The sequence below is a fragment of the Euleptes europaea genome, chromosome 1 (genome assembly GCF_029931775.1).
Source record: "Euleptes europaea isolate rEulEur1 chromosome 1, rEulEur1.hap1, whole genome shotgun sequence".
NCBI lineage: Eukaryota > Metazoa > Chordata > Lepidosauria > Squamata > Sphaerodactylidae > Euleptes > Euleptes europaea.
Window position 1 is genome coordinate 143,361,616 of NC_079312.1, and position 27,605 is coordinate 143,389,220.

The 27,605-nt window shown below is 45.1% G+C and overlaps 1 protein-coding gene across 1 annotated transcript in view; it reads left to right on the plus strand.

Moving 5' to 3' along the window:
- The first annotated feature begins 1,829 nt into the window (after nt 1-1,829).
- Nucleotides 1,830-27,605, plus strand: part of PRKCA (protein kinase C alpha) — a 307,017-nt gene continuing 281,241 nt past the window's right edge. The window contains exons 1-2 of the mRNA XM_056866635.1: nt 1,830-2,002; nt 22,891-22,922. Coding sequence (XP_056722613.1) covers nt 1,830-2,002; nt 22,891-22,922 — 205 coding nt within the window. The remainder of the gene's footprint in view (nt 2,003-22,890; nt 22,923-27,605) is intronic.

Below are 27,605 nucleotides of genomic sequence, written 5' to 3' on the forward strand. Positions count from 1 at the left end.
TCCAAAGGGCCTTGCTGCCCTTGCAAGGACCTCAAGGCCCAAATGGCAGAGAACAGGGTGGCAGGGTGGAGTCCTTGAAAATGGGCCATTACAGTGACGAAATACAACTACAGAACTATTAAGCCATGCACCAACAAAGAATGTGAGGATCCAGCTGCCCAAATGTAGGCTGTGAATAGATTCTGGCGAGCTCAGTGAGCCCTTACAGATGGGGGTTCAGGCGCTGCAAGCCCCCAAGAAAATTTTGAAATTTGACCTATTCCAGGGACATTTTTAGGCCACGTGAAATGGGTATTAGAGCATATTCTAAAGTCAATATTAAGTACTTCAACTCATTGGCTTATGATTCTATTGCAAAAAAACTATTGATTTTGTTGAGAAATTCACTCATTAAAAATGTTGCTTCAGGGGGCCCCTCCGGGATTAGGGGCCCTGAAGCTTAGGCTTAATTAGTTTCACAGCAGATCCGCCTCTGAATCTCGAAAGCCGATGCCATGATAACTGTTACTCTTTGTGTGTGTGTGTGTTAAGTGCCGTCAAGTCACTTCCGACTCATGGTGACCCTATGAATGAGTCTTCCAAAATGTCCTATCTTTGACGCTCTTGCTCAGATCTTGCAAATTGAAGGCTGTGGCTTCCATTATTGAGTCAACCCATCTCTCGTTGGGTCTTCCTCTTTTCCTGCTGCCCTCAACTTTTCCTAGCATGGCTGTCTTTTCCAGTGACTCTTGTAGTCTCATGGCGTGACGTGGCCCTGAAGCTTGAACTGTTATGGGACCCCCTTCACAACAAGCAACAATAGGGCAACATCCAACAAGGTCCAAAGGGTCTTGCTGCCCTTGCAAGGACCTCAAGGCCCAAATGGCAGAGAACAAGGTGGCAGGGTGGAGTCCTGTTACTCTTTAAGGGGTCACAAAGGGTGAAAACGCATGGCCGCTTTATCCTCCTTTAATCCCTGTTTTAGCCAGGATGGAACACACATTAGGCGAAACGCATGGGTTCGATCCTGGATGAATCCTGGCTGAAACAGGGATTAAAGATGGATAAAGCGACCATGCGTTTTCACCCCAAAGCCTCCTGTGTTTTTATCCCGCTGCAGATTTTAAACACGACTCCCCTACCCCTACTGGGACCTCTCCGTATGCGGAGGGGACTGGCCAGGGCACGACCTTCCCAACTCCGTCGGGGCCCCTTCGCGTCGGAGGGAGCCCGGCCGAGAGCTCTCCGCGCGCACGTGGCCCAAACCCCTTCGCGTGACGTCGCCCCTCCTGTTGGGAAAAGGCCCACGACGGCCTCCGCGGGCGGGATGGGGGGTGGGGGATGCCTCTCGAGCAAAGAGGGCGTCGGGTGACGCGGGGATCCGACGCGCGGTCCCGGGGAAGGGCGCCGCCTTGCTCGCGGGGGGCAACAGGTGGACGCCGGGGTCAGCGCGGCTGGGCGCTGGCGAGGGAGGGAGGGAGGGAGGGAGAGGCCCAACTTGGGCGCCTCCAGCTGCCCGGGGGCGGGCGGGCACGCTTGTTGCCCTAGAGACGGGCTTCCCCGGCGCGTGCACGCGCGCGGCGCGCCCCGGCCGTCCAGGGCCCTCCCCTCTTTTCCTCCCCCTTTCCCTGCCTCCCCTCCCCTCCCCCGAGCGAGCGAGCGAGGGAGGGCTGGCCCGGGGACGGGATCCTCCTCCCGCCTCTCCCCCTGCGCGTGGCTCAGACGTCAGGAGGAGCCCGAGCGGGCCGGGAGGCAGCGCCCATCCCCGCGGCCGGCGAAGGGTCGGCGGTGGCCGGACGGGCGCGAGGCGGCGGCGGCGGCCAGCCCAGGCGGGGAGGGGGGCGCGCGCCATGGCCGACCTCTTCCCCCCCCCGGAGCCCTGCGCGGGGCCCGACGTGGCGCAGCGCTTCGCCCGCAAAGGGGCCCTCCGCCAGAAGAACGTGCACGAGGTGAGGGAGCACAAGTTCATCGCGCGCTTCTTCAAGCAGCCCACCTTCTGCAGCCACTGCACCGACTTCATCTGGTAAGGAGCGCCACAGATCCCCCCCCACCCTCCTCCCCCTCCTCCCCAAGCCACCTCCCCCTTCCCACGCCCCCTCGCCGAGCCGAGCTGGGCAGGGGTCGCCTTCTCCTTCCCGCCCGCCCAGCTGCTCCTCTTCCACTCGCCCGGACGGGCCGGCTCCCGCGGGTCTCTCGCCCTGGCCCTCGCCCACCCGCTCGCCTTCTCGCAGGGGACCCGCTCGGCGCAGAAAAGACCCTGCCGCTGAGAAACAGGCCCCGGCCCGGCCGCGGGGACCACACCTGCGGGCGGGCTGCTTCCTCCCACACCCAGCGCTGTCGGGCGCTGCCCCAGCTGGAGGAGGGAAGAGACGCGCCGCCACGCTCTTCGCCTGGCCAGACTCTCCCCTCCCCGCCCGTCTACAGCACCGTTGCCTCCTACCGGCAGAGAGAGCGTTCCCGTCTGTTATGGCTCAGGATGCGTTTTCATGGAGGCGCACACCCTGCCTAGGACTATCCCAGCCAGAGGCCGGCTTCACCCCGGGGATCGTTTTAAAAGCGTCCTCCCTTGGAAACAGACCTGCTTAGTAGCAGGACACCGACGTTGTTTGGAAGGAGAGTTTTTGCACGGTTCCTTTTACCCGTACCACTCCCGTTACCCTCCCATGCCCAAAATGTGAACTTTGCTGACTGCATCTGAAAAACAGTTATTCTGCAGATGTACATGCTGTGTATATTCTTCATCTTTTTATGCTCTTTGTATACGTTCTGTGTAATCGACAGAACATAGATTGGGATGCCACCCATTCCACTCCATCTGTGTGATCAGAGAAAACTATATGCTATCTTCAGCCACAGTCTTCATGTAGAAGATCTTGATCAGTTAAATAACCCAAGATAGTGACCAAGTGGCCATTTGATAAGCGGCCCCTTTCACTCTTTCCTAAAGGGATGTTTATACCACAGTTAAACCAGGTATGAGGATAAAACTCTTGCTCCTTTCATAGTAGTTTAGAAAAGTAAACTTTGGCAAACATAGTTTTTCTCATCCCAGTATAGGAAATTGCACCTTCCCAAAGTTCAGGTATTAATGTTAGAGGAGCTCTGTGTTCTTTTGCATATGTCGTAAGAGATTTAATTCCATTGCTCTCCCAAAGACTCTTCTCCTCCCCTTCCCCCAATGACTTCAGCTGATGAGCAACTTCTTCGTAATAAATTTGAGAGGTTGCTCTGTAACTCCCCCGACATTACAGCAGAAGCATCTGGTGAGAGTTTCCTACTACTCAGTCCTCCCCACACACAGAATGCTATACACAAATAGTGTTAGCATCATCTGCTAAAAGATCTTGTTATATACCATCTCCCACTGGGGGGAAGAAAAGCACTGTGAGCAACTTCTGTCAGCGACTGCATGGGACTTCATTAGTCCTCAGACCAAGAAGCTTCCCTTCTTTCTGCAACACATTTCTGCAAATGTTCCAATAGAGCCCTAAAATAACATCTGTCCACAAAAAGGTTTTGCAAGTGAAAGCTGTTGCTAAGCACTGGACTAGCTTCTGCTAGAAAGACAGTGTCTTCCTATACATTTTAACTTCCTCCTTTCTGGGAATCTCTCTTACCAAAGGAACGTTTTGCTTCAGACAAACCTGGATTATATGTGGTCCTGTCCCCTGTCCCCATGTTATTAGTTTGCTAGCTTGATACACTGAGGGAGGGAAACCCTCATACTGTATACCCTTCAACTGCTGCACCATTTTATTTGGTATTGCATTTAACTGAAAGACATCTCTCTTCAAATTGTTTCCTGATTAAATAATTACGTAGTGATGTACTGGTCTTCCCTTTCCTCCACTTGACTGAACATCTCTCCCCACACACCCCAGCCATACCACTTTCCACCACTGAAGTTTTTGTTACCATATTTTTAGCTGTGCATTAGAGCTCATGTCATACACTGAGCCCCATCACCTTCTGTAGGCATGTTTTCCATTGTGTATAATTAGTGCAGAGCCAGCGTGGTTAAAGTGTCAGACTAGGATCTGGGAAACACAGGTTCAATTCCCCGCTTGGCCATGGAAACTTGCTGGGTGACCTTGGGCCAGTCACACACTCTCAGCCTCAACCCTGGCAAGTATTTGGATGGGAGACCTCTAAGGAATACCAGGTGCATGACACAGAGGCAGGCAATGGCAAGCCACCTCTGAACGTCTCTTTCCTTGAAAACCCTATGGGGTTGCCGTAAGTCAGCTGTGTCTTGATGGCAAAACCCCCCAAACAAATCAGTGCATTGACTTGAGTTCCATGGAGAAGCCTTTCCTTCCTTCTTGTAACACATCTACCCTCTGTCCTATACCTTATCCATGCTACAACCAGCTAGTGTTGTGCAGTGTTGCATTTCAGAAAATTCGTTTTTAGTGCCACCTTGCTCCACAGGAAGTGTCAAGTCTTGTGTTATATTTACAGAGCATGCTAAATCCCTTTTAATTAAAACTTAATTAATGCTCATATTACTCTTCTTGTTATATGCATATCTCTTATACTTTCCCTCTTATACTTGGAATAGCCTATATAATTTATGAGATAATTCTTCTGGTAACTTTCTAAGTTGATTCGGCAATCACTGCACTTGTATGCATAGTGCGTGTGTCTGACATGCTGTCTTTTTTCACGCTTCACAGTCAGTCTGTTTTTTTTAATGTGCATTGGCATTCCTTTATCAAATCCTCTTCCTGTTTTGTGTGATTGCACATGTGCTAAATATACAAGCTGTGCCCTTTATCCGGCCCTGATGATTCTGCTATTGTCTAACAGGAGAGTCTTTGACTCTTTTCTATTGTTCAAGACACTTTGTTAAATCTTTTTATTAATTGTGACGTGTCCTTTCTTGTGTTTCCTGTTGCTGCCTGTAGAGGGTATGGGGACATGAGAATACTTGGTGGGTGGCATTTTTAGACATGCAACTTAGGGTTGGAAATTCTCACTATAGAAAACATACAGTAAACACATAAATACCACAAGAGATGTGAAAGTGGCATTTTCTGTGTAGAGTACTGAGCTTTTTTATGCCAGCTATATGTGTGTGTATGTGTCCATCTTTTTTAAAAAATATTTATTTATTTTAAAGGATACAGAAAGGAAAAAAAAGGGAAGGGAATGGGGGAAATCCATCTGATATAAACAAATACGGTTTTGTTTAAAAACAGTCAGCATTTAAACAAATACAGTTTTGTTTAAAAACAATCAACATATTCAACCTTTAGTTATCAAGCATTTTGACTGAGTTGATCTAGCTACGTTTATCTAAATATATATTCTGATAATGTAATTAACTAACTATCCACTGAAATGTAAATATAAAATGATTGCCATTTCTCAGTAAACTGTTCTACTGACTCATTTGTAGCAGGGTTCAGCATAAATGTCATTTTTGCCATGTTTGCATACTCGAGCATTTTGTCTTTCCAGTCTTCTATATCAGGTATAGATATTTGCTTCCAGGTTCTTGCCAGTACGATTCTTGCAGCTGTTGTAGCATATTTGAACATATCTCTGAATCTCATGGGCAATTCAGATGGTGTAATGCTTAATAAGAAATACATGGGGTCCAGTCTTATTTTCATTTTAATTATGTTCTGTAATTCATGTTGAATCTTCTTCCAATATATTTGTAGCCTTGGACACGTCCACCAAACATGAAAATAGGAGCCATCTGTTTGTTGACATTTCCAACAAGCCCCTTTTTTCTCTTTCGAAGTGGCCATCTGGGAAATCATGTTAGGCGTCATATACCACCTATAGAACGTCTTATACCAGTTTTCCTTCACTTCTTGACTTGCAGTATTTGCTAGTTCGACAGTGCAAAGTTTTTCCCAAGTCTCCATTGGAACCATCTCTCCAATGTTTTGCATCCATTTAATCATATTTGTTTTAACTTGTTCTTCTGTGTCATACTTCAAGAGTAATTTGTAGATTTTTCCTAACAAATGGTCATCGCTCTTAGTTACAAGTAATTCAAATTCTGTCAGTTCCCGGAACGACCCAGATTGTAAACAGTCTCTCTTCCGAAAAGATCTCAATTGAAGATATGTCAGCCAATGTATCTTTTCGAATTTATCTTGAAGCGTTGATAAACTTTTGATCTCTCCTGATGAGTCTACCATGTCACGGTATAGTAATGGCAATTCCTTTTCCAATTTGATGTCTTCAAGGTAGGCTTCAGTTGGAGACATTATGGATGGCAGAGAGGGACTAATTCTTTTTTTGTATCTTTTCCATATTTTGGGGATCGCCGGCTTAATATCGCAATCTTCGGAGGTTCTACCTGATGGCAACTTTACTGTAGGACTCTAGAGAGTTCTATGGAAGCCTTGCATAAGGTCCGCTCTTTCCAGTGTTATATTTCTGTTGGTGGGGCGCTTAATCCAATCTACAACCCAAGTCAAGCAGGCTGCGTGATAGTATAGTTTGAAGTTCGGTAACGCAAGCCCGCCCCTTTTTTTCTCATCTTGTAATACTTTGAATCTGATTCTTGGTTTCTTGCCATTCCATACAAAAGGATTTATTTGTTTCTGCCACTTGTCTATCGTCTTGTCAGATATGCTAATTGGTAAAAACTGGAATAGAAAATTCAGTCTTGGGAGAACATTCATCTTTATGGTAGATATTCTTCCTAGCCAGGAAATGTTCATCTTTGACCATCGGCCCAGATCTTTTTCTGTTTCTCCCCAGGTTTTAACATAATTTGTTTTAAAAAGGGTCTTGTTTTATGATGATATATTGATGCCTAAATATTTAAGTGAGTCTTTTGTTATTTGGCATCCTGTAAATTCTTTAATATGGACGTCTTCAGCTTTTGTGGTATTAAACGTCAGTATTTTCGTCTTTGTTTTGTTTAATTTGTAACTCGAGTACTTTTCAAATTCCATAATTTGATGTTGCACGTAAGAGAGATTGCCCTTTGGGTTTTGACAGATTAATACAACATCATCTGCATAGCTTTTAATTTTGTGTTCTTCTTTTCCAAATTTGAGACCTTTAACGTTGGGGTCATTTCTTATATAGTTCGCCAAGACCTCCATTGATAGGTCAAATAAGAGAGGTGAGAGTGGGCAGCCTTGTCTGGTGCCTTTTAAAATGTTAAATTCTGGTGTTAAACAACCGTTGATTAAAAGTCGTGCCTTTTGGGCTGAGTATATCATGTTGAATACTTTGAGAAAAGTGTTTCCTGTATGTGTGCATCTTGCTCTGCCTTAGCCATTCAACTCTGTGTGGTTGTGCACACCTAGTTCACACATCCTCATTGTAAGTGGGAAAACTTGTCTGGATTGTAAGAATTCATATAACTTGATTTTATATTGCATGCTAAGGACTTGGGTGCACATTACCATTAACTATGTTAGAGCTTAGTATGGCTGAAAGTTATAACTTTCAGTTTCTTTCTGTTCAGTTAGGAATGAAAAAAAGAGAGAACTGGACCCAATGAAGGAAATCTTTTTATTTGACATACTTTATTTCCGGGTCTGTTACTAGGTAACAAAATACTAATGTATTACATCTGCTGTAATTGGCATAAGTGTATGAATTGCAATGTTTTCCTTTAAAATATATGCTAGGCAAAGTTGTCCTTCCTCTCTCTTGTGTGTGTATGTGTATTAAAGGAAACATTGTTATGTATGCCTGTGAGCACTCATCTGTGTGTATTTTGCATAGCAGTAGCCGAACCTGAGTGCACAGTGTTGTATAAGAAGCACCATGAGTTTGCTCGGCCTTTCTCAGGTTGCAATCTGTACTTTAGCTTAAACTATGCACACACACACACACACACACACACACACACACACTGTAAGCTCTAGCCCTGCGGTAAACCCATAAACAGATTTCAGCAGACGGCAAATCCACGAAAGCAGTTTTATTGGTTGGAATCGACAGGTTTCAGAAGTCATATTCAAAAGGACACTAGTAAGGGGCAAGGACAAGGTACATAGCATATATGGAAGAGCAAAAGGAGATAACTGGTAACCCAGGCAACCCCCCTCCCAGAGGCAGGAAGGAGTACTTGGCATTTCCCACAGTATGGGAATCTATGAAGACTAAACACAGGCCATAGACTGGCCTTGGACAGAATAGCACAACAGCACCTGGAAGCAGCACAATCGCACTACCGCATACCATCCTCATGGCCTGCTCCTGACACACACACACACACACACACACACACACACACACACACACACACACACATACATACCTTTATTGGCATAAGCTTAAACTATGCTTTTCTCCTGCTTCAGAGTCCTGCTCTTGTTGATAAGGAACAAATTCTTTAGAAAGCATGGCTAAGAGGGAGTTGTGGGCATAAGGAAACCTTGTAGGGAGGGGTGAAAAGGTGATAAAGATTAAGCTCAGCTGAAAATACCGTCCCTGGGAACATTTTTAATGGATTTTAATGTCATTTGTATTGTTTTTTGATTCCAGTGAGCCACCTTGTATTCAGTTTTGGGTGAAAAGTGAGATGCAAACTGAATGAATAAATGAACAATAAAATGATGTAGTCTGTTCTGTTGTTTTTCTTAAAAGACAATTTCAGTGAATAAATAAATTAAGAGAACAAATAATTTAAAAGCTGCTGAACTGTAAGGATAGCTAGTGCTTCACAGGAATAAAAGTGCTGTAGGGTCTGTGTCAGCATGGGTATGTTGATGACTAATGCATTAAAAAAAACTGCTGTGATAAATGGCACCTGATTGCAGGATGTACTTGAATGTGAAAGGATATCCTGCTGTTGACAGGTGGCAAGAAGGGTTGTATTCTGTTGTCCTTCCCTGCTGATGACAGTCTAGGGAACATTTAAATGTTCTTCAGAGTCAATGTGTACTGCACCCTTAAAGTGAGATATCGCCTTTTAAGTCCTCCCTTAAAAAAACAAGACCACAAACTATGCTATAGACTGTTGAAAATACCAATGTAGGAAACACTACTGCCCAGTCACCTACAGGTCAAGCCTAGGAGAGAAGATGCTTCACTCAACTGATGGCTGTTCATGAGATATTAATAATTAAGATGTTTCAGATCATCCTGGATAACTTTTACAGCACAATCCTGAGGTTTGGGTGGGCAGCTGTGGCTGGCTGCAGCACAACAGCGCCACTGGTCTGCTCCCTGTGGGGAGACTTCCACTGCAGCTGCATGACAATGGAGGGAGGGCTTGGCAGCATTTTTTCACAGCCTCAGCCGCACCGGTGTGCAGCAGAATTACAGCAGCAGTTTGCTGCTGTGAGTGGGAGTGTGTGTGGCAGGCAATGAGTGGGACGGAGGCACAAGTGCTGAGTGTGGCAGCAGACGCAGCCCAGGGGAGGAAAGTGGTGGGGCTAGGAAGATGAGCTGCCAGTCGGTGAAGCCACGTCCCCTTAAAGGACCATGGAAGGTTTGCCAGCCTCCTGGTGGGAAGTGGAGATCCCCCAGGGTGACAGCCCATCTCCAGAGATCAGTTCTCCTGGAGACCGAGGCTGATTTGGAGGGTGAAATCTATGGCAATACACCCACACTGAGGTCCCTCGCCTCCCCAGGCTCCATACCCAAAGCTCCAGGGGTCTCTCAACCTGTAGTTGGCAGACCTCCCCCTTCCCAAGCATGTCACTACACTCCTTCCAGACCATTGGTGACTGACTTCTAGTGAAGGGTGGGCTTCTTTTGTAAGGCCAATCCTTCCCCTCATCCTAGCACTCACACCTTTTTTTCTTAGCCTACTAACTGCCCCAGAAACCTGGTACACCATTGAGGTTTATAGGACCAAGGCTACGAGGAGAAGCAGGGCACTGCTCCACAAAGGTGTATCAAGATTCTAGGGCTCTGGACTCCAATTTGTGAACTGTGTATAACCTTGGCAGCTGTCAGGCAGCTGCATTTCCCTGACCTCAAGGTGTGAAAGGCTACGAACAATAGGGAGTAAATAGCCTCCCTCACACACTTAATGAAGCGCTCTGAGCAGACACCTGGAACTGATAGGGAGAACCTTTAATTCCATCAGCAATCAGAGGCTATTCAGAAAGTTCTGGCTCTCCCTTTGCATATCTGATACACCTTCCAGCTCCATCCCACGTGCAGGAAAGATTAAGTCAGCCATCTCCTGCTTCATTCACACTCTTCCTGGGAAACTTCTCAGACATCTACACATATTTGAAAATATATACTAAAGTCATCAGCAGCTATTAATCAAACCAGCGCAGGTATTCTAAAACATCCTGACATGACCTCACATTTATCATAGCCTTTGTCCAAGGTGCATGGTGGAATGCGCTGCCTCGGAGGGAGTCCCCGTCTTTGGAGGTCTTTAAGCAGAGGCTGAATGGACATCTGTCAGGAGTTCTTTGATTGTTGGATCCTGCATGGCGGGGGAAGGGTTGGGGTCACTGGGCATGTGGGGGGAGGTAGTTGTTAATTTCCTGCATTGTGCAGGGGGTTGGACTAGATGACCCTGGTGATCCCTTCCAACTCTATGATTCTATGATTCTACCAGAGAAGTAATTAGAATCTTTGTCCCTGGCAAATCTTTTGTTTGTCAGTAACTTCATGCTGCCTCACGGCTAATTTTTACTATAAGCATTGATCCTCTTGCCATTCATAGTGTATGTGTGTTTCTGGATCCAACACCCACCCCTTTTCCTTTTATTTCCGAGAGATGCTGGTTCGTTTCTCTCCCTTCACAGAGCTGCTTTTGACAGATGTCTCTTCCTTCTTCAGGATTGGTAAATATCACCTCAACCCTCAAATCCTTATGTCCCACCCCTCCTCCCTTCTATTTTCTTAGGTTCTTGTGTGAATCAGGTGTGTGATTTTGTTGTGTGTATGTGCTTGAACTATTCTTACAATAAAAACTCCACTTTATTCTAAAGTCAATTCTTTATTCAGAGTTTTTCCAAAGGGATTTATCCCAGTAACAACTACCTAAAAAAATCCTGCATTACCCGCAAAGCTCAGTCTCCACTGCTAATTGCCCCAACTAAAGTAGAGACACTCTAATCAGGGTAACACCTGAGGGGTCACCACATAGTCCAGTCAGCATCCCTTGTGGGGGGGGGGGTGTGACATCAGACCCGCAGGCCCTCGTCCTCCAGCAACAGAATCCCACCATCCAAGTCACCCTCACCTGTCTGCAGCTGCTGTCAACACCAACAGTAACTGATGGGTCCTCCTCGGCATGCCTTCCATGGGGGGGAGTGTTCTCCTGGAAGGGAGTGGGTCCAGGGAGGCCTCTGTCACCCTCTGCACAGTGTATGGTAGGGCAGAGGACATGACCCACCCTGACCCCTGTTCGGGGTGTGTGTGTGCCCGGCAACTGCCAGAGCTGGCAGACCAGTGTAGAGCCTCCAATTCTGGCTAACCTCCCCAGCAGCTGTTCTTCCCCAGTTCCCACAAACCAAACCCCATTGTGTGCAGGAGCCATGGTGTGTGTGTGTGGGTGGGGGGTTGTTCTGTATTGGCTGCTGGGCTTGGGTGCAAGAGGCGGCGTGGCTGGGGTGGTTCCCAACCATGAGGAAAAGGAAGAGGGAAGGAGGTTGGGAGAGCTTACCTTTTAGTGCATGTCTGCCCTGTCCAGTTCTGCCAGAGGTGGGATACCTTTAAGGGTTCTGAACTGGGAGAAATCTGCCAGAGTGTGTGGACATTGCTCTCCCAGCTGAATGTTTGTGCAAAGTGCTTGCTCCATTGTGCAAAGTGCTCTCTCTCTGCTTTTCCCAACACCATGCTGCCACTCTACTCACTCTATGTCAGCATGGCACATAGCTGTCAGGCAGCGTCCCATGCTGCGTACCCTACCTACTGAGATGTACTTCATCTGTAGCAGTCTCTGACATGGTCATGGTATCTTATGAACATGTGCAGAATTAATTCCATATAGAGCTTAAACACATCATACAAATACAGAGGTTTGTGTAATGTATACTGAAAGTCTGTGTCATGCTGACAGGCAACTCTGTGTCATGCTGACAGGCTAACTCAAGGTTAGCTCTAATCAAAGCTAACTACTAAAGTTACTCTGGCTTTGTCCTTGAAGGGGCAGAGCTGAGCACCTTCCCTTGAAGGGGCAGCGTAAAAGTCACCTTTCTGACTCAGCTGCCAGATGTCAGAATCTTAAATGGCCTTTTCAAGGTTTTAAGATATCTTAATGTACTAAGAGTGCATTAATAGTTGAAATTGTGCTTAAAGTATAGCCTAAAGGCATTATAAGTTCTCTCAGGATAAGAGTAACAAGCTTTCTTGCCTTTTGTAATCTGCCCAAGGCTGTCAGTTACTAAAAGATGTTACAAGTGACAAATGTAAACAATAATTGTGTTTCATGAGTTCTATAGTTAAACATTGTGCTACAGATTTCTAAGTAGTCTCATTTAATGCGTATAGTCCTAACGAAGAGGATGGTATAGAAATTAAATATGTAACTTGATCATGTAACTCAGAAATGAGTATTTATACTTTAGGCACAGAGGACTGAAAGAGAAGGAAATCCATATAAGGACATAAGACAGGAACAGAAACCACTAAGCTCCTGGTATTGGATAAGAAAGGGAAAATAAAGGTACCCTTTTGAAGGCAAAGGAAAAGGAACATTCTTCACTCTTAATGGGTCTAGAAATTGTATAAATACCAGCCACAGTTCAGCTTGCATTTTAGAATGCTATGACTGGCAGACTGCAGCTGTCTGATGTAGCACTTCTCCATCTCAAAAGGCTTGAGATGTAAAACATTGAAACTCTGATCCTTGCGTGGACAGAAGTTCTCAGATATCTTGAAATATCAAGATCTGGATATTTCAACATATCTTACTTACAGTCTTCTTGTGAGACTGCTCTATTCCTAGAAGAGGATAGAGACCCTTAGAATTCCTATTCTTTGAATGGGAATCTAAGTGCAGTGATCTTTCCATGTATTGGAACACTGAGAGTCCATCACATTTATGGATTCTTACAAACTAAGCCTATTTGGCTTACCAATGCTAAGAAGCATCCTGAATACAGGGATAATAGCTAGACCTCTGGGATTGTGTCAGAACGTCCTCTACTTAACAGAGGGACTTCTGAACCTCCTCAGAGCAAGAGACCAGAGAAGGGAAAGGATACTCTCTGTACTCTGTGAGATATGCACAATGCACATACACAGATTGGCACAGCAAGGTATAGTGTGTCTTCTGTACAGAAATGTTATGATGTTTTGAATGATTTAAGTTAGGATGTTTCTAACCAAATCTTTCTCTAAAGAATTAACCATATTTTGACAGGATTTCTGTAACCTTATATTCTGAATGAAGGTGCATCGCACTAAGGGTACTTTATGAGTATATTCTGACTAAGATACTCCTTTATGGAGGCATAGAGAATGTGAATGATTACTTGCTACATAAACATGTTTAAGACTAATGATGTCTATCCTTATATGATATTTTAAGGCTTTGCAACCAAAAAGCATATATTGTATAATGTAAATAAATGTGTTTTTTATATATACTTCTACTCTTGTCCATTATTATAAATTTATTGGCGTGTTCAAGAGATGTCCTAGAAGCAATAACAAGTTTCTAGGAACCGTTGATTCCGGTCTAGTGGTGTCTCGCTGAATAGATAACTCCATTTCTCAGTAAATGGTACATTCTAAGAGTGTAGGCACTTAACGGCCCGAACCGCGACACATCCTGGCCAGGATATTTAAAGGGTAGGGAGGGGCTGCCATTGGCTTCTCCTTTGAGGTTGGGGGCTACCATAATGCATGGAATATTGCGGGCCTTTCGTAAAAGCCAGACGGCCTCTCCCTGCCATATGTGCTATGGCTGCCCACCTCTGCCTGATTGCATGTGGTGGAGTGGACGGGGCATCTTGTTGCAACATGGCATTGCCTTGGTGGAGAGAGGGTCGGTGCCTCTGGCATTACTTTTTTCATGCACGGGAAACAAGGAGCCTTCTAGGCTTCCTATAGGCTTTCGGTTTCGAAAAGAGAGCCGCTGTTGCCTTGCTTTGTCCCGGCTGCCTCCGGTGCAATGTGTGATCCTTGTGCAGTGCACACCCACTGACTGACCCAGTGGATGCTGCATAACATCTCCTGCGTTCCACCATCAACTAATTAAAGGGGGGTTATTAAAGGGGTCTTATTAAAGGGGGTTAATCCCATTTGTGGAGGGGTGTGTTAATCAGTGGGGCATTCTTCACGGTAGATTTTGCTTCTGTTTTGCCACGGACTAAACAAAAACACGATTTAAATGTTTTTTTCATGGCCGCGATTTATCCCCATCAATTATCTGTAGTTTTGGTTTTTCATGGGAACAAAGCACGCTGTATTTGACAACGGTTTGGTCTGTCCCTTTTGCAGGAGCCCTCCCCTTCCAACAGGCTCATTGTTTATGCCTGCCCCCAGCTCCGCCCCAACTCCGCCCAGCAGAATACCTCGTGCGGTTCACCAGCCCCAGTGCAAAAAACAAGCACCAGTCCCTCTGGTCTCCTCCATTTTTCTTCCACCCTCGCTCTGTTCTGCTTTGGGAACAGTCAGATTCCAAATTGGGGGGGGGGGGGAAGGCAGCGCTTTCCTCAAAGCTTCCCTCTATTTTCTATAGGTGTGGAACCCATTGCCCTTTAATGATAGACAGGATTGTGGGGGGGCAGGGAATCCATGTGCCCAGAGAAGTGTTTAGCCGAAAGTGGGAATGGGGGGTGGGGGGAGAGGAAAGAAGGCCCCTGGATTGCGCGCTGGCCATGATCCAGCCACATTGCATCGTGAAAGACAGGAGGGCTCCTAGCTTGCGTGCCAGCCCCAATCCAGCCAGTGTGCATGGTGATGGGGGGAGAGGAAAGAAGGCCCCTGGATTGCGCGCTGGCCATGATCCGGCCACATTGCATCGTGAGAGACAGGAGGGCTCCTAGCTTGCGTGCCAGCCCCGATCCAGCCAGTGTGCATGGCGAGGGGGGGGGAAAGAAGGCCCCTGGATTGCGCGCTGGCAATGATCCAGCCACATTGCATCGTGAGAGACAGGAGGGCTCCTAGCTTGCGTGCCAGCCCCGATCCAGCCAGTGTGCATGGCGAGGGGGGGAGAGGAAAGAAGGCCCCTGGATTGCGCGCTGGCCATGATCCGGCCACATTGCATCGTGAGAGACAGGGGGGCTCTTAGCTTGCATGCCAGCCCCGATCCAGCCAGTGTGCATGGCGAGGGGGGAAGAGGAAAGAAGGCCCCTGGATTGCGCGTTGGCCATGATCCGGCCACAGTGCATCGAGAGAGAGGAGGGGGATAAGAGGAGGCTGGCCACCCCTCTTCAGAAAAGTGATGGGAGGGAGTTTTGACTTGGGTTTTCCGCTCTCAGGATGCACATTTTCCCCATCCAATTTCTCAAAAATCCCCCCTCCCCTTTGGGGCAGAAGGGCCAACAGCCCCTTCTCTTGAAGATCCCCCCCCACTGCCCTAGACTGAGCTGCCACCACCACCACCACCCCCAGCGCGAGAGGAGCACATGGCGTGGCCCCGCCAGTCTCCCCCTGGAGCTGTCCGTCCAACGTCCCCCTGGGCTTGGAGGTGTGGGCCCAGTTCCAAGACCCATCCCGGGCGAGGGGCGGGGAAGGCGTGCGGGGACGGAGGGAGAGAAGTGCCAGGATTCTAGGCAGGCAGGCAGGCAGCCAAAGGGGCGGTATTCTTGTCCGAGCGCAAAACTCCCCCGGCCAATCACCGTTCTTGGGGGAGGAGAAAGGAGACATCCCGGGGAGCGAAGCAAACATTTTTTCATGGGCATCCGCTCAAGAAAACACGTGTCCCCAGGAAAGATCGTTTCAAAAGTGGTTTGGATTGCCTCTCTTTTAACCTGGCTTATTTTGCTAAGGGGGGGGGGGAAACCACGGATCTGCAGTGAATAACCAAAATTTGACTCCAATGCAAATCAGCATCGAAACAGCAGCAAATCTTCGTGAAGAATACCCCAGTGACTTAGCCTAAAAAAGAATATTGCAGAACTTGAGAAGTTGCAGAAAAGAGCAACCAAAATGTCCAGGGGACTAGAGCAACTGCCCTATGAGGAGCGGTTAAAATGCTTAGGGCTGTTTAGCTTGGAAAGAAGGCAGTTAAGGGGAGACCTGATAGAGGCCTATAAAATTATGCATGGTTTGGAGAGAGACGATAGGGAGAAGCTTTTCTCCCTCATAATACTAGAATGCGGAGTCATCTGCTGAAGCTGGATGGTGAGAGATTCAAAACTGATAAAAGGAAGTATTTCTTCATGCAATGCATAGTTAAACTGTGGAACTCCCTGCCCCAGTATGTGGTGATGGCTGCCAACTTGGAAGGCTATAAGAGGGGAGTGGACATGTTAATGGAGGTGAAGGGTATTCATGTCTACTGGTTAAGATGGATACTAGTCATGATGTGTGTGTATTCTCTCCAAGATCAGATGAGCATGCCGAATATATTGAGTGCTGTGGAACACAGGCAGGGTGCTGCTGCTGCAGTTGTCTTGTTAGTGGCTTCCTAGAGGCACCTGGTTGGTCACTGTGTGAACAGACTGCTGGACTTGATGGGCCTTGGTCTGATCCAGCATGGCTTTTCTTGTGTTCTTGTGGTTCCTGGGTGGGGGCTTGGCTGGCACAGGGGAGGTATCCTATTGGTCACACAGTAGTTGGCATCCTAAGCGGTTTTGATTCATGTGGGTGTGGCTATGGTGGTGGTGGAGCATTCCCAAAAAATGTTTAAAAGGCCTGCACCAGCTTTTTGTATGGCATAACTTTGCTCTGGGAAAAAGAGGTATTACCTGGCCCAAAGGGCAAAGGGAACAGACTAAATTAACCCCTGCCCCTGCTCCGCCCCCTTTTGCGCTGGTGCAATGCCCTGTCAGTGCACAAAAGTGGCACTGGAGCTCTGCACCAGCATAAATGGCCCTTACGCCGGTGTATCTACCAAATACTCCAGCATAGAGGTCAGTCCACAACTTCCCTTAGGAATGCGCTGTTAGCACTTTATTTTGTATAACCTTAATGCCGGTCTGCAGGCCATGCAAGCAGTCTTAAAAGCTACTGACTCAATTCTAGGTAACACCTCCGAATCCTCCACGTTAAATCTATTCAAGACAGATGTGTCAACTTCAGCTCTTGTCCCACCAACAGAAGACATCTCTTTTCAACAACACGTCTCGGCAACCACGAAACTCATTACGACTTTATTTTGTTACATTTTTAGTACCTGTTTACTTCTTAGGCTACATTTTACTTTATTATTGGAAATGTGATATAAAACATTTGCGTGTCAACATACTTTGCTTTAGAAAGTGAGCAGGCATGAAGCAGTACAGCACAATAATTTTGTCAAGAATACAAAGTTTTCCAGAGGAAAAAAAACCAAAATTTGTTGCTCAGATTACAAGTTAGCTACTTCCAGTGACGCTGATTTAGGGAGCTTACATCCAGGAAACTGTATTTAGGATGGCAGCCTTAAAGAGCAATCCACAAGGAGGGGTGCATGCCCTTAGGAGCAGCCGTGAACCCTGTGCCAGTGTTAGTGCCACTTGCACTGGCTAAACTGGCACCAACGCCGATGCAGGGCCAGTTATGCCGGCACCAGGGAGCAGCACAGCACAGCATGGTGCATGCTCAGGTACCGAAGCAGCCATGATGGCAGCATATCTCTGCCGCAAGATTCTTGTGCCGGTGCCAAAGGGGGCACTCCCAGAGGTGGAGCCTTTTGCCTTGAAAACGTTCTCTTTTGTAGGCACAAACTTGCACTTGAAAAAAATCATGGCATGGTCCCATGAAATTCTATGGCACAGTTTCTTTCTTTTTTAAATATATATATATATATATATATATAAATATTTTTAAAAACGAAAGAAAGAAATAAAAATACAGAAAAGAAAAATAGATTAGTGAAGTCTGATCTTAAAATCCTAGAGTCAGAACTTTGTTTCTTTAAATGAAATAAAGTCCTCAGGGCCAGATGAATTGCATCCAAGGGTACTAAAAAAACCTTGCAGATGAAATTTCTGAGCCTCTGTCCATTATTTCTGAGAATTCTTGGAGAACCGGCAAGGTGCCAGAAGATTGGAGGTGGGCAAACGTTGTCTCCATCTTCAAGAAGGGGAAAAAGGAGGATCCGGGTAACTACCGACCCATCAGCTTGATGTCTATACCTGGAAAAGTCTTAGAACAAATCATCAAACAGTCAGTCCGTGAGCATTTAGAAAGGATGAATCTGATCACTAAGAGCCAGCACGGGTTTCTCAAGAACAAGTCATGTCAGACTAATCTTATCTTCTTTTTTGAGACAGTTACTACCTTGCTGGAAAAGGGGAATGCTGTAGACATAGTTTATCTTGATTTCAGTAATGCTTTTGATGGTTCCATATAATATTCTTGTTGGCAAACTGGGAAAATGTGGTTGAGATTCTATTTCTGTTAGGTGGCTCTGTAATTGATTGACAGATCACACCCAAGGAGTGCTTGTTAATGGTTCCTCATCCACTTGGAGAGGAGTGACAAGTGGAGTGCCTCAGGGATCAGTCCTGGGCCTTGAGTTGTTCAATATCTTTATACATGATTTGAATGAAGGAATAAAGGGGATGCTTATTAAATTTGCAGATGATACTAAATTGGAAGGGGTAGCAAATATGGTAGTAGAGCCAGGAAACAGGATGGCCTTGACAGGCTGGAGAATTGGGCTAAAACTAATAAAATGTATTTCAACTGAGATAAATGTAAAGTGCTACATTTAGGTAGGAAAAATCAAATGCATATTTATAGGATAGGGGAGACTTGTCTGATCATTAGTGTGTGAGAAAAGGATCTTGGGGTCTTAGTAGACCAAATACTAAACATGAGTCAGCAGTGTGATGTTGTAGCTAAAAAGGCAGATGTGATCTTGAGCTATATCAACAGAAGTATAGTGTCCAGATCATGTGAAGTTATGGTATTGCTTTACTCTGCTCTGGTTAGACCTCAACTAGAGTATTGTGTTCAGTTTTGGTCACCACAATTTTAGAAGGATGTAGACAAACTGGAACGTGTCCAGAGGAGGGCAACAAAGATGGTGAGGGGTCTGCAGATCAAGTCCTATGAGGAAAGGTTGAAGGATCTGGGTATGTTTAACCTGGAGAGGAGACAGCTGAGAGGTGGTATGATAACCATCTTGAAGTACTTGAAAGGCTGTCGTATAGAGGATGGTGCTGAGTTGTTTTCTGCTGCCCCAGAAGGTCGGACCAGAACCAACAGGTTGAAATTAAATCAAAAGAGTGTTTTTCTTTGCCAACTTCTGGATGTGGAGTAGGGGTCACTGGGGATGTGAGGGGAAGGTAGTTGTGAATTTCCTGCATTGTGCAGAGGGTTGGACTAGATGACCGTGTTGGTCCCTTCCAACTCTATGATTCTATATGTCCCAGGGCAATGCCCAGGCGCCTCGGGACCTCTTCTCTGCTCTCTGCCACTTACCGGGAGGTGGGGCAGGGTCCCAAAGTGCGCGGGTCGGAACGGTCGGGAGTCCGATGAGCCAGCAGCGCTCGGAGCGACAAGCCCCGGCGCTGGAACGGGGAAGGCGGCGGAGGGGGGAGGGGGGAGCGAAGTATCGGCACGGGTGGCCGCTCCACAGACCCTCCCAAGCTTCCTCTTTTCCCTGCAGGAGAGGGAGCAGGAGGAGGACAGCCGGATTTAAAATCCCTCCCCCATTTTAAAATTGTAATTCTCTCTCTTCCCCTACATTTAATCAAAGTAATAATATACTTATTTGTTTGTTTTCTTATTCTAAGAACAATACAAATAATATAATTTCCATATTTCATAAAATTCTTTAGATGGTTTCCTGTTAACCTAGTTTGTGAGATTTGCCATAGATGTGTGTTCAGACTATTTACTCTCCCATTTTGCTATGGTAGGGAATTCTTCTGCTTTCCATTTCATTGCTATTGTAACTCTGGCCACCGTTATCATAAATTTAAACAATTTCCCCAGAGTTTCTGGGATTTTTTTGGCACGATGGCCAACAACATAATATTTGCTTCCATAGGAAATTTACAGCTCATTCCTGAGCCTTCGGCGGCCGGGGGTGGCGTGGCTGAGGCACTGCCATGGCGCTTCCAAAGCTGTTCCCTGGCCATCAAAAGGTTTTAAAAAGCCTTTCGTAAGTTTTTAATTTTTTTAATGGGGCATTTTGTCCCATTGAAAACAGCAAGGTTGTGCCAGCGAAAAGTTCTGTTGTCATACTGGGGCCCCTGCTGGCATCTGTGGCATCCTGGATGGCATGAGTGGCACGGGCGCTAGTGCAAGGAGTATGAACGCCGGTGCAGCCTCTTTCTGGCCTCCTAAGGATTTTCGTCCTTGAGGCTCAGGAATGGGCTGTCTTTAGAGTTTTCTTCATTTCAGCATGTATTTCTTTCTAGTACTTCTTTGTTTTTATACAAGTCCACCACATGTGGTAAAAAGTACCATCAATCTGTGTAAATTTCCAATATTCCCCTTTATAATTCTTGTCCATCTTAATGTCCTTTGGAGTGATATACCACCTATAAAACATCTTGTACCAATTTTCTCTTGAAGATTGGCTCACTGTAAATTTGATAACTTTAGTCTATAAGGATTCCCACTGTTGAAAAGATATTTCTTCCTGAAAGTTTTGCATCCATCTAATCATGCATTAAAGTAACAATGTACAGATTTTTCCTAAGAGATGATCCTTTTGTTTCGTTATTATAATTTCAAATTCTGTCAGCTCTCTTTTTTCCCCTCCCACCATCTGGATATATTTCTTGAGTCTTGAAATCAATTGAAAATATATCAACCATTGTATATTTTTGCCTTCATCCTATAACATTTGCCACAATTTGATCTCTCCTTGCAAGGTTATCATATCTCCATAAGTTATATAGTCATTTTTTCTCACGTTTGTCATAATATGTTTCTAAAGGGGACATTAATGGTGATACCGGGGGGGGGGGTGCTTACTCTCTTTCAAACAGATTCCCATATTCTAAATAATCCATGTCTGATTACATGGTTTTCTTTTTGAGTTTCCCCCAGCTTTTCTGACCATAGATATTTATCTATGGATCTTTCCAGATCTGCTGTTTCCAATCTATATACTCTTTGTTCCGGATCCCCCCCCCCCAGTCCATAATCTAAACCTATAGGAGTTTTTTAGACCTTAGCCAAGCTAGAACTTAGACAAGCTAGAGCTGTTTATTTTTACACAGACACCCTTGGCAGGGGCTGGTATTGACCTTTAAAGCCCTGTATGGCCTGGGACCAACATACCTAAAGGACCACCTTCTCCCATATGAACCTACCTGCTCACTCTGGTCATCCTTGCATGCCCTGCTTCAGTTGTGCCTGCAATCTGAGGCTAGGCAAATGGCAACCTGAGAAAGGGCCTTCTCAGTCATGGCACCAAAATTTTGGAACTTCCTTCCCAGGGAGATTCATCTGTCTCCCTCTGTTGGTGTCTGTGACGGACAAGGGGTTAATCTGCAGCAAACTCACAGAAACCAAGAGTAGGCGGAGCCAAAAAGCTGACACTCTGAACTCTGAGGGAGAGAAAGGATTCGAGGCTTGGTAACCAGCCTGAGAGGAGGCTGGGAAAAGGGTGTAAGATTTGTAACCAGCCTGAGAGGAGGCCGAGAGAGATTCTGAGCTTGGTAGCGAGACTGAGAAGAAGCGTGACTGTACTCTGTGAACCTAAGGGGTTCTGTAAAGCCTAAGATAGGAGAACACACAACCCGTGGAGTGAAAGGAGTGAGAATTGGGTGAAAGAGGGCCCATTCTCAGGTCACAAAGGGGGAATTAGTCTCTTGGGCAGAGCTATTCCAGTTGCAGGGTGTTGTGGAGGATTACTACCACTGGTGTGGGGTAGTCAGTAAGAACTGAAAGAGGGATTTTGGATATTTCCCCATATGTCTGGAAGTTCTCTGAGGAGAAAGGGTTTCAAAGTCCTTTCACTCCTGTTAGCTAGGCTGGGAACAGAGTCTGTGAAACTGAATCTGTGAGAGTTCTGAGGGACAGGACTAAGCTTGAAAACTAAGAGCTGAAGGAACATAACTTGTGAAAACACCTAAGATAAAGACAACTTGAATAACATCTGAACTAAGCTATCTCTCTGAAGTAATCTTGTGTAAATATATGTGACTGAGTTTTCCTTCCAATTCTGCCTTTTCCTTAAAACCCATCTTGTGAGTTCTGTTCAATAAACTTCCTTGTTCTGTTTGTTAAAGTTAAGAAGCCTCTTGTGTCAAATTTCTCTCTGAGGTAAATACAGGTTGTGGGACTGGAGAAGAAGGAAAATAATATCACAATACACTCAGGCTAACGCTTTCCCTCAGCGTATTCAGTCAGGCTGAGAGAGTGGCATATTAGAGAGGGTAAAAAGAGGGGTGCGTCATAGTGTCTTTCTCCAGCTGAAGTTTTTTTTTTGTTTCGCCTGGCATATATCCAATAACGGCTATGTTTATGTGTTTTTAATTTGTTTTTATATTTTAATGGCATTTTAATTGTTTAAATATTTTTATTTTTTTATGTTTGGTGTCTTGTGGACTCTGATTGGGTGGAAAGGCGGCATAATTTTTTAAAAATAAATAAATAAATCAGCTTAGCCAAATTTGGTTTAGGAAGTTCTTAGTTGCAGCAATCACAATTGTCTATAGGTACAAAGTTGTGCCTATGTTAAGATTTACTTCATTGCATACAAATCCAGTTTTCAATCCTTTTCTACCAGCCAATTGGGCACCTTAAAAAAAAGCTGATCTGAGTTCTCAAGACCTTCAACAAGAAGGCCTGGGCCATAACTTACTTTCTTACTGGCTCTTACCATTCTGTGAAACTGAATGTTTTTTGCTTCTATTTTTTTTTTGACATTATTTGAATAGAATATAATAGATCTCTTGAAGCTGAAGTGTCTATGGATGTTGAATACTTTTTTTTCTGTTGCAGGGGATTTGGGAAACAAGGATTTCAGTGCCAAGGTAAGTAATAAATTGTTTAATAATTGCATTCATTTCTTCTGTTCTAATAGTTAAAGCCAGGTAATGTGTGACAAATATCCCACAAAGGAATTGAGCATGCCAGGAATAAGAATATTGAATTATCAAAAAGGATGTGTATTGTTTAATCATTTATTATCTCATGAACTGTGAATCATTCACAGAAGAGTTTCATTTCAGTTGAGTTCCCTAAAATTAAATGTCATGTAATCTGCATATAGAGCGCTATTTAATTTTTCATGAAAAGAATCGTTGTGGTTTATTTTTGTACAGAACATTTTTCTTGTCGGGAGCTGCTGTTTAAATGTGGGTGTCATGAAAAGCAGATTCACTCTTCATTGGGCTCTCTTTAATGCTATAATCTGTTTTTTCTTTATCACTAAACTACATTGGTTTCATGAATGTGTTCAGATAGACCTTTGGTTTGATCTTTTTTTAAATCTTTTTTCGTTTGCATGGGGTATTTTCAACATAAATGGATTTCCATTAAATGTCCATTGTTAGTGATAGGAAAAATTAAATTTGGGGCAGAAAATGCAAACATGTTTGCAGAATTAAATTACTGGTAACAGCAGGTCTTGCCATCTTTTCATCTTTGCATAGTTTGATTCCACCTTAGCATATTTGGATGTATGAAGTTGTCATACTGAATCAGGGAATTGGTCTGTCTGACCCAGTGCTGCCTGTTCCTTACTGGTAATGGCTGTGGCTCTGCAGGTAAAGGGCTTTCCTGGTTACCAAAAACCCTTTTAACTGTAGATGCCAGAGACTGAACCTATGACTTTCTGCATGCAAAGTATGTGCTCATCCACTGAGCTATGGCCCCTCCTCACATTAACTGAACTCCCTGAAGTTTTATCAATGCTTCAGGTATTCAACATGAATAACTATATATTCACCTCTGTGATAATGAGTTGAGAATATTGACACACCATTACTACCTGTTTGTTAGACATCAATGCTGTTAGTTCATCAATGCTACCAATAAAAAGAAAATATTAACTTGCAAGAAGGAAGCTGATTTTATTACATGGTTGAATGGGGAAACAGCTTCAGGTCTGGTTAATTTCGTGGAGCTCTGCTCTTCTTGTGGAATTGCCTTCTCAATCCCATTACAGTAATGTGGCTAACTGGCTTCTTATTACAGGAATGTGGCTAACTGGCTTCCCCTGAAATGGAGGCGGGATGTGTGAAAATCACACCCCCCTGCCAGAATGGACTTTGTACTAATAGAAAACAGTTATTTGATACAACCCATAGTGTTAGTAGACAGCTGATAATGGCACTTGGTGAATTTTGGAGTTATGACTGCTTTTTGGGGGGGGGGAATCTGTTATCTCCCCTTCATCCTGCTAATATACTTACATGCTGCATATATGTTGCTAAGGAGTTTCAGGTTCTGGTTCAAATTTATTGCATATGGCCAAAGGCCGTTACATAATATAATCTAAAAACACAGTAAGTCCAGGTAACACGCATTAATAATAACAGGAAAGAGCATGCTTCTCAGAACCACCAAAACCTGTAAAATACTATGCAAAGAACATTCAGAATTATCTAAAATCTGACAAACTAACTAGAATTTGACTAACCAACTTTATAGTAATCAGCAAAACCAAACAGAACTTGAAATTAAGATTTTGTGGAATCAACCTGCTGTCCATGGGATTTGCAGTTCAGTGATTACTACATTGGGCCGAATCAATCCTGGCGATCAATGGGGTGACAGATGTCACAGCCAGATCATCCTGGCACAAATTTTCTTTACCGCTGGAGGAAAGAGAGGGACTTTATGAGAGACAGCTGGCTCCATGTCTGCAAGGAGAAATAGAACTTTCTCCATCACAGTACGTTGATCTAAGTTGTCAAGAATTGTCCCTTAAAATCTTTGCCTTGGAACTAGATATAATGGGCAGACCAACATATAATGGTTCAGGTCTTCCAGTTCTGAGCCTCTGCAGATACATATATGCTGTGCAACTAGTCGTTGGTTTAGCGGCTTTCAAGAAAAGCAGCTTGCATAGTTTGAAAATGGATAGATGTTAAGGCTGATTGTAATTTAAAGAATGTGATCTCACACAAGTCGTGTGCCCTAGAGTGATCTACTTTGAATAATTTATACCAGACTGAGAATTTGGACCCTAATATTACTTGCCTATCAAATACTGTATCTTTCCTATAGATCTGGGCCCTGCAGTTAAAGTGAGCCTGGGCAGCCCCTCGAACAACATCTGGCAAACTGTACAATTGGAGGATTTTCTTATAGTTGGCAGACCGTATGGGATCTTTTAGGCTTATTGCAAAGTAGATGCTTGAAAGCTGGGTTGCTGGTACTCTCTTCAGTTTATGTCAATGATTAAACAGGGCTTTATGAGCACGTGCCTGCAGAGAAGGAAGGTATAGTATAGTGGCTAAGAACTTAAGTTGTGAGTTCAAAGGGCTTTAGTTGGCAAAGATGCTAATGTTCTCAGCTAGGCTCCATGTATCTTGGACTGGAGCTATTGTTCAAGTTTTACTTCCGTCAAAACCTCTTCTCCTCCTTTCCTCAAAATGGAGACGTCTGAATCCCAACCATACCCACTTTTAACTTGAGTGCAAACTTGCCTGAAAAGAATTTGCTTTTAGCTGGGCCAAGAAAAAGCTTTCATTTAAGTTGGGAATACAAACACATTCAACCTCCTGTGACCTCTCTCAGTGGCTTCATATCTTATATTCTAATAGTCAAGTGTGGCCCGATCTGCCGATATCTAAATCCATGGATCAGGGCCACATACTGCAACCAGATAGTTCTGCAAACTTGGGGGGACCCCCAGGTTTGTGAAAATTTCTGAAAACTTAAATACATTGGGGTTTAAACACCCCCATGTACTTAAGACTATGTACTTATCTTAGTTTGGAAGAGAGATGTTGGCGTCTGGGTCCCATCAGCATCATCTGGGGCCCGTTGACGGCATCTAGGGTCCAGGCCCAAGCTTGGTGGTGGCCCTAAGAGCAAGAGCAGTCCCAATGGCCCAAGAGGAGGTCAGTGGAGGGAGGGGAAAAGAGAGATGCAAGGAATATCAATGGGGAGAGGAGAAGATTGATTGAGAAGTGGTGGAGGGGGAGAAATGGGGTGAAAATTGATGGAGAAGGGGAGAGCGAGAAGGGGGAAGATCATAGAAGGTAATGGGAGAGGAAAAGGGGGGACTATTGACAGATAAGGGGAGGGGAGAGAAAAAGAGAAAAGATTGACAGAGAAGGGGTGGGGGATAAAGAGGGGGAAACATTGACAGAGAAGGGGAGAGGAGAGAAAGAGAGGGGGAAGATGGTCAGAAAAGTGGAGAGAGGGAAGCAAAGGTGGGGGGGGGGTTGGATGCACCCTACCCCCAAGTTTCTTGTGGGTCCCTGCTTGTGGATATTTAATAGCATGGGGTTGAGGTTGAATCCCTCTGAACCCCATAGGCCAATATTCATGGGACAGAGCAGGAATCCCCCAGCATTACCTTCTGAGATCAGTCCCCCCAGATAGAACTCAAACCACCAAAATACGGTGCCCTTGAGTCCCAGAGGCGAGAAGCAGCTCAGCAGGGTACTATAATCAATAGTACTGAAGGCCTCTGAGAGCTTAGGAGATGTAAATTTATTTATTTATTTAAATTTCTCTCCTGCCCTTCCCAGCCAAAGCTGGGCTCAGGGCAGGTAACAACAATAAAATTATAAATATAAACATAATCCATACACATTAAAATAACATCTAATATCATTAAAAGTACAATATTAAAACAATAGATAGTGCTCAATTAAGTACATAATAGCTGCTGAGCGCTTGGCAGTCAGACAGAGCTCCCCATCATATACAACCAGGCAGAGCCAAAAAAGAAGGTGGGGGTGTAGGGAGGCCAGCAGATGACACCCACAGCTGCCCTCAGTTATAGGCCTGGTGGAAAAGCTCTGTCTTACAGGCCCTGCAGAACTCTTCAAGGTCCGGCACGACCCTGATGTTACTGGGGAGGGAGTTTCCGCCAGAGCCATGTCCGAAAAGGTCCTGGCCCTTGTCAAGGGCAGCCTCATACTTCTAAGGCCAGGGACCACCAACAAGTTGTTATCGGGAGAACGTAGTATCCTTTGGGGGGGTGTACGAGGAGAGGTGGTCCCAAAGGTATGAAGGTCCCAGACTGTGTAAGGCTTTAAAGGTCAAAACCAGCACCCTGAACCTGATCCGATACTCCAGCTGGAGCCAGTGACTTGCATCAAGCGCTACAGCTAAATTAGTACCGATTCAGCTATGCTTCATATTTATATACTGCCCGCTTAATGAAATTCATAGGCATGGGATTGTTACAATTTTGATATAAAGAACGTCAGGGTCATCTAAAATACCCTTGGTGATGGAAAGTGCCATCAAGTTGCAGCGAACATGGCAACCATGTAGGATTTTCAAGGCAAGAGACTTTCAGAGGTGGTTTGCTATTGCCTGCCTCTGCGTAGCGAGCCTGGTATTCCTTGGTGCTCTCTCATCTAAATACTAACCAGGGCTGGCCCTGCTTAGCTTCTGAGAGCTGACAAGAGTGCTTGTTAATGGTTCCTCATCCACTTGGAGAGGAGTGACTAGTGGAGTGCCTCAGGGATCTGTCCTGGGCCCTGTGTTGTTCAATATCTTTATACATGATTTGGATGAAGGAATAG